Source organism: Schistosoma mansoni, chromosome 3 (assembly GCF_000237925.1).
Source record: "Schistosoma mansoni strain Puerto Rico chromosome 3, complete genome".
Taxonomy (NCBI): domain Eukaryota; kingdom Metazoa; phylum Platyhelminthes; class Trematoda; order Strigeidida; family Schistosomatidae; genus Schistosoma; species Schistosoma mansoni.
The window spans coordinates 13,884,340-13,892,467 of record NC_031497.1 but is presented as its reverse complement, the minus strand read 5'-3'; the positions used below and the strand labels follow the sequence as shown (position 1 = coordinate 13,892,467).

The window sequence follows — 8,128 nt, the reverse complement described above, 5'->3', positions numbered from 1 at the left end:
GATAGCTTAATTTCAATGCTCACACAACTGGAGAACTGTTGGCCCAAAAGTTTGACTAGGTGCTTGTGTACCCACTATTTCATTACAAGCTACTTCAGAAAACTAACAAATCGAATGGTTAGTTAGTGAACTTCCATACACATACACAATCGTAAAGACGATGGCAACAAAACAATATATTCAGAAGGCATTGGCTGTTAAAACTATGGCATATCAAATCCGAAATTCATACAACACTAATAAACATAGAAATGGAATCTGTAGTGGCGATCAATTTCGATTGATGATATAATTGACAATAATTGGTATTCTGCATTCAATTTCTCAAATGTGATACTTCCACATATGCTACAATTCCACCAAACACCAATATGATCAAAACCCAACATTTTCATGACTAGGCGATATAAATTACTACGTCAATATTTCAGTTACTTACTCAACACTTGTCAGCTTGGAGGTAAATTTGTCAACAATACCAAAGGTATTGCTGAAACCATAATATGACGAAGAAATGAAACTGTAACTTGTAAGCTGAGTGATGCAAATAATTTAGACAATAAAAGCAACAACTTCATGTTTTATAATTTATGCTAAATTAGAAATGCACGAAAAATACACGTTATACTTTTGGAATGGAATACAATCTATGGAAAACATTTCCAGTCAGTGATTTACAATACTTCCATTTCAATTACAATAATTTGTACTGTAAAGGCACGCAAATCTTATGCAAATGAAACACAATCAAGCTTAGAATAAGTAGGTATTGTAAAGTGGAAAAATGGGTAGGAAAAATCCCCATCAATAGAGAACATTAAAATAGCAGCGTCGTAACATGATGTCGGGAGTCAGCATTTGTACAGAGAAGAGATTGTTTGTGTCTAAACGCATGTCTCTCTTCCCGCCTGTATATGTGTATGTGCGTATGTAATTATGCATGTACTATTATTGTATATTTATCCCAGAATAAATGAGATACTCCTCCAGCAATTGTAAAAACACTTTTGATGCTTTAGAAATTGATAATGGAAATATGTCAACCCTGAGATGAAGTCAGGCAAAAATTAGAGACATGGTAAGGAAGACAATCAAAATGGTAGGAAAAGCATTATCATTGTAAAACATCGTTCAAATTAGTTGAGAATGTTTCTCTTGATGATGGAAACAAGGAATTTATACATGGAACTTTTTCACTATTCCGGTCAGAACTTATAGAATCTAGTTGCGCTTCAGAAGTGTGTTGCTCATTATAATTATCTTCATGGTCAGCTTCATAATTTGTTACATAATCCATTCCACAAACCACAGAAGCATCAGGAAGAAAATCAATATCTGAAATATGATTTTCTATCCTATCTGTTAGGTTAGGGAAAGCATTAACCGAATTTGAACTATCTAGTTGATGACGTCGTCGGCGACGTTTAGCAGCTTTCACATTTGAACTTTGGAATGAAATAGAAGTTACTTTATCTCTTATAGGTGTGGAACTCGCTTCACAATGTCCACTAGGTATGTTGTTCTCATCATCAGTTGACTTAGATAAACAGGAAGAGCAGTGACTCGAATCCTTCTGTGAAGGTAATGTATCACTAAATGTCGGCTGACCTGAAACAAGAAACAACCGATTGCCTGATATAGCTACCGTAAGGAATTTCTTTGGATGCCAGGATAGGTGAAGTATTTTATGTCGACAGTGTATCTGGTGCATCCCAGGGACAGTTGATGTCCCTGATTGAGATTCTGCGATAGACGTTTTTTTACCAGGCGGTGAATTTAGAATGATACTTGATAACTCATGACCATCATTTGAGTTCGGTACGGTGCAAGAAGAACTAACACCGTATCCACATTTTTCTACCATGTCATGTGGAAAGATCCTGTTATGATGACGATGTTTACTTTTGTGGTGACAATTACGGGATTTTTCGTGTTCACTTTGTACAGCACAATGAGAATCAGTAGAATTATTAGTACGAGAAGGAAGGATTTGCTTTCGACGCTTAGAACCAGTTGGGGGTGCTGATGGAGTATTCTCTGGAGGGTTGAGATCATCTAGTTGACAGTTAGATAGCTTTGTTCTGCCAGGTGATACCTCTAAGGTGTTCGAACTATCGTCAACTTTATTCCAATCATTATTATCACTACAGCTGCTATGCGAACTGGTTTGACTTGTAGTTTCTGGAAAGAGAGCTTCCACAGCATCCAATGGTGTTACGAAAATTGAAGATAAACCTAACCGACTTCCAATAGGATCATCGGGAGACATAAAACGTTTAGGTGATAAGTAATTCCCAGTATTACATGCAGAATTCGTGTTGTAAGGATTGCTTGAGTCGTCAAGGTCATACAACCAATCAGAGCCATTGTGACGGTCAAATATATGAAAGAGATTGCCGTAAGAACCCGTTATTGCATACCTGTATATAAAATGTAGGTTATATTGTATGATAGAAATATGAGATTTAAGGTTGTAAAGCACCGACTACAGCAAATATATCACATCTCGTTTAGTCCTTAAAAATCCAACTTCCGTATCAATGCAGAAGTCTCAACATTAAACATAATCGCATTGTCGGCTCATTAGTGGGATTTTCGCGAATCACAACAACTCTGCATCAGACGAAACATATCTTACAGTCAGTCACTAGGAAGTACCTCGAAAGCAAGTAAGGACATCAATGAACCATTTTTATGGAAATCGGGCTTACAAATGGTCATCTATTATTTTAGTGAAGGAACTCGATAGTGAGAAGATTAATAGACGAGCTGGTTAAGCTTCGGTTGTACACTGCATTTCCATAATAAGGGAGGATACAATTATTTTCTTCTCACTAATATACCATTGCTACAGTAAGTGGATGACTTTTCAGTTAACAAAATACCACAAATATCTTATTCAATACACGCTTTAGTCAACCACATGCAACGTAGGACCTGACATATATGTGCATCGGTGCAAGTTGTCTTACCATACTAGTACAATGAGATAACATTGCCAAGACAAGTAAATGAGTAGCAGGAATAGTTACAGTATCAGCAGTAGAAAAGCTTATGTATGGCAGGAAGAAATGTAACCAGATTTCTGAACTCGGGATTCAAGGAAGATAAAGAGTGAATATATCTGCGCAATTGCGAACGATTCTGAGCCATGTAACACCTCCATATGTTTATGAGCCATAATTACCTATCATTGCAAGCACTTAATAGTAAGCCTCCAAATGCCCTGGTACGGCCGAGAGTGGGAAGAGTCCGCACTCCCTCTCGAAATGCTCTCACATGGCCAAGCGAATATATAGCCTCTGACAGGGAAGTTCTACTCACTGCCTTCTTGTGGTGGGGGTGTTGTTTACGAAAGTGAGAGGATGAAAAGCAAATTTCCGGCGCTTTAACCGGGTTGGTGGACACGGAGGGTCCACCTAGGGGAGTTGGAAAACCCTGATTCCAAACCATTGGTGGACATTGGCTCCAGGATCCTGATGGAACGAATGGCGTATGAACCTGTTGTTGGTCACCGGCTACCATGGGACTGCATCTCCTCACGATGCTTCACTACCTTGTGGACCAGACCTTTAGGTCAAAGGCTCGGGGTGTGACCCCCCAAGAAGATCATCTGCTTCGGTTTGGGCACCCGGGCAGTATCACAGCCCACACACAAATGACATGAAATGACGCACTCCGCTAACTACACTGCTCTCGTTCCTAATAGAAGAAAGACAATTTACATTATCATTATTATTATTATTATTACTATTATTTACTACGTCGCTTTTTCACTCCCCATATTCCCAAATTGTGTATCCTTTTTTTCCAACTTATGCAGTAGCTCGCCCATTGTGGAAACTCTGTCCTATCTAAACGATCTCCAGTCACTGTCTGGTTGAAAGTGAATGCTTCCACCGATTACGAATACTGAAGCAGTCTTTCTGAAACCACGTACGCCGTTCAAGCTGGCTTCCTTCAACGTTCGCACACTAATGCAGATCGGACAACAGATGGGGCTGGCTATGTCTTTACAAAGTCTTAATGTTGATGTTTGTTGTCTATCCGAGACCCGTATTCAAGACTCTAGTGAGGTACTACAAATTCGCTCTCCATCTGTCGCTTCGAAAAGCTTGTTTCACGTGCGCTTATCCGGGGACTCTGTGGAATCTTCGTCCGGTCTTGCTGGCGTTGGTGTTGCACTAAGCGCTAGAGCTGAGGCAGCTCTAATCGATTGGAACCCCATTAACAGTCGGTTATGTGCTGTTAGATTAGAAAGTTCCATCAAAGTGAGAAGAAACCGGCGTGAGAAACGGTGTCTTTTCGTCATCTCCGCCTATGCCCCGACAGATTGCAGCCCGGATGCAATCAAGGATGAGTTTTACCATCAGTTAACAGTTCTTCTCCAGAAAGCGCGTTCGACAAATATTGTAGTACTAGCCGGAGACTTGAATGCACAGATCGGGCGTCTAGGCACAGAAGAGAGTCGTTTAGGTGTCCGATGGGGACTTGTTGGTCGCGGGACAGATAACGGGGACCGTTTGTTGCAACTGTGCACACATCACAACCTGTTTCTGGCTAGCGCCAACTTCCGGCACAGTCATCGCCGGTGTGCCACCTGGCGTCCTCCCTCTGCATCTCAAGCCTGTACTCAGATGGATCACATCGCGATCAGCTACCGCTGGCGTGGTTGTGTACAAGACTGCCGCTCCTTTTGGAGTACCTATCTGGAGTCTGATCATGCCCTGGTCTGCGCCAATCTCACTTTACTTTTCAGTGGCCGAAGGATTGACCGCCATCAACGGACCAATGTTAGTAAACTGGCTGCAACTTCTGTTGCAAGTCAGTATCGAGCGGAGCTAGCTTCTAGGCTAGCTACCATACCACCGAAAAGTATAGATGAGCATTAGTTGCATCTTCATGACGCCATGAAAATGGCGAGTAAAGTCGCTTGCGGCCTCGCGAAACGTCCCGCTTACAAGCACTGGGTTTCTTCTGGCTCCTTACAACTGATGGAAGCCCGTCGGTCTACTCCGGGTGACCGTGAGTTTGACCACAAACGAAGGCTGTTACGTAATGAAATTGGGCAAAGCTTGCGTAAGGACCGAGAAGCCTGGTGGTCGGAGCGTGCTAATGAGATGGAAACAGCAGGTGCATCTGGTAACTGCCGGAAGCTCTCCCAACTCATCCGAGCCACTGGCAGCAAGAAGTCTGGTGTGAGTGAAACAATCTGCGAGGATGAGAGGATGCTAATCACTAACATCCCTCGACGTCTTGGACGATGGGCGGAATTTTTTCGAAGGGCAGTTCAACTGGCCTGCTGCTCCGGCAACATCAACCAGCTTGTCCTGCCCCCCATGGCCGATGATGACTGATCTACCAAACGAGGCGGAAGTCCGCAAAGTACTCCAACTCCTGAAGCGCTACAAATCACTGGGCCCAGATGACTTACCTCCAGCTCTTTTTAAAGATGGTGGTGACTTTCTGACTAAGGAATTGACTATGTTGTTTACAAGGGTTTGGGAGTCAGAAAGTGTTCCAACATCATGGAATGAGTCGATAGTCGTCCCTATCTTTAAAAAGGGTTCACGTCGTTCCTGTAACAACTATCGGGGGATAAGTCTACTTCCGATTGCGTCCAAACTATTGGCTTCTGTCATTCTTCGTAGGTTGTTTAAAACCCGAGAACGATTGACTCGCGAGGAGCAGGCTGGTTTTCGTTCTTGTCGAGGATGCATCGATCACATCTTCACTCTCCGCCAAATGTTAGAACACCGTCATACTTATCGCAGGCCAACAATCGTAGTGTTTCTTGATATCAGGGCTGCCTTCGATTCGTTGGACAGGACTGTTCTCTGGGATTGTCTATTGAAGAAGGGTGTGCCTGAGAAGTTTATTAACATCTTAAAAACCCTGTACACGAACATTTCAGGCAGAGTGAGGGCATACAACCACATTTCTCCATTGTTCCATTCAAGCAGTGGGGTTAGGCAGGGTTGCCCGATCTCACCATTCCTCTTCAACTTTGCCATCGATGACATCCTGGAAACAGCTCTGATGGATGTAAGTAATGGCGGTGTGGATATGTTGCCTGGAGAACGACTTCTCGACCTTGAGTATGCGGATGATATTGTCTTACTGTGCGATAATGCCCAAGGCATGCAATCCGCACTCAATCAGTTTGCAATCAGTGTCCGCAGGTACGGTATGTGCTTTGCTCCCTCCAAGTGCAAAGTACTCCTACAAGACTGGCAGGATTCTAATCCTGTACTCACCCTGGATGGTGTGCAGATTGAAGTAGTTGAGAAGTTCGTGCATCTAGGTAGCTACATAAGTGCTGGTGGGGGCGTGAGTGATGAGATTGATGCACGTATAATGAAAGCCAGAGCGGATTATGCCAATCTGGGCCATCTTTGGCGCCTTCGTGATGTTAGTCTGGCTGTAAAAGGTCGGATCTACAACGCGTCGGTGAGATCAGTTTTGCTCTATGCTTGTGAAACCTGGCATCTCCGAGTTGAGGATGCCAGACGACTCTCTGTGTTCGATCATCGTTGTCTCCGAAGGATTGCTGACATTCAGTGGCAACACCATGTTAGTAATGCAGAGGTTCGGCATCGTGTGTCCGGGCGCAGAGACGGTAATTCAATTGGTGTCACCACCTTGAAACACCGACTTCGATGGCTTGGACATGTTTTACGAATGTCGTCCCAGAGGCTTCCACGTCGTGCATTATTTGCCGACTCTGGGACTGGTTGGAAAAAGCGGAGAGGTGGTCAGTGTATGACATGGTGTCGTGGCATGAAAGAAAGCTGCAAAGGGCTAGCTTCTGTTGGTCTTTCACGACTCCCTGGCTGGGGTCCGAGAGATGGTGCAACACAGTGGCTAGAGACACTATCAGATATGGCTCAGAATAGAAGCCAGTGGCGATCCTGCTGTAACCTTCTTTTACTTTCTTCATAAAGAGTGGTTCTAGCTTTCTTAACTGATAGAGTCTTCCGGTTGTACATTCCAGTCGGCCTTATCTTTTCGTCCCTCCTCTTCCCACTTTCATTATTTTGTGTGGCGCATATGTATCTGATGCCCTTTTGTACCAATATGTATGTGTTTAAATAAATAAATAAATAAAACTTAATAGTATTTTGCTGAACACAGAGACAAATAGTGTGTAACGTGTTTACCAGGTAAAAATTCGTGCACATCATCCTTCAGTCACACCGTTTCAGACATAAGGGATTAGTGATACTACCACCTCATCTAGTAAATGAATACCAATTGATTTAACCACAATATTGATTGATTAAGGAGCTAACAGAGAGAAAGATTATAAATCCAAAACACTGAACGATAGCACTAACCAACATCTTTATGAAAAAGTATGTTGAAGCTTTTATCAAGGCATTTTAATACCTAGATATTTGACGAAATCCCCACCGGTCAATGCAGCCAGACGTTTACGTTTTGCACTACATGAGTCACCAAACCACTTACACGAAAATTCAACGAATCAAAATCATGCATGCATCTGATTGATCCGTAGATATTCGATAGTCACATCCGTTTATTCATTGTAATTGTTATTTAATTTTTATCGAAGAAAACAGATAATAAATAAAAAAACAAGAAATACATATTTTTAAAGTTTACCTATCATCATCAGACCATCCACATAAGAATTTATCAAAAATAGCATCATTTTCATACAACATACAAAGTTGTGATCGAAATGGTTCATGAACTGAACAAATTTCACACGGTCGATCGCCCATTCTCATATCCCAAACTGAGGTAGAGAAAAGTTTAAGATAAATAATGAGTGAAGAAATCGGTAAATACACGAGTAAAGTACTTCTGGCTTTCGGTAAACTATAACACTACGTAGGTTGAGTTTCATAAGGTCGAACTTCAACCAGCAGCTTGATCAACAGTATGTAGTGAAGTGTGAACAAGTAATAGCTCATATCTCTACGAAATAGCCAGGGCGCACTCACCAAACCGAGTGTGGATACAACTCACTAAATTGAAACCTCTTGTGATTCAGCTCAAAGAACAGTAAACCGTAGCAAGTAAGTTACTACACTCACGTTTACTGGCAAGCATTTTAATCCGTAAACTTGTAAGTTAGTAACGAAACAGTGAAGCAAACTTA

The 8,128-nt window shown here is 42.2% G+C and overlaps 1 protein-coding gene across 1 annotated transcript; it reads right to left on the bottom strand.

Moving 5' to 3' along the window:
* Positions 1-1,114: 1,114 nt before the first annotated feature.
* On the bottom strand, positions 1,115-7,754 carry Smp_118200 (hypothetical protein; the record flags this gene model as incomplete). Its single annotated transcript, XM_018799319.1, has 2 exons — positions 1,115-2,420; positions 7,627-7,754. The coding sequence occupies 2 exons, from the start codon at positions 7,752-7,754 to the stop codon at positions 1,115-1,117; spliced, it is 1,434 nt and encodes a 477-aa protein (XP_018651120.1).
* Between the last annotated feature and the right edge of the window lie 374 nt (positions 7,755-8,128).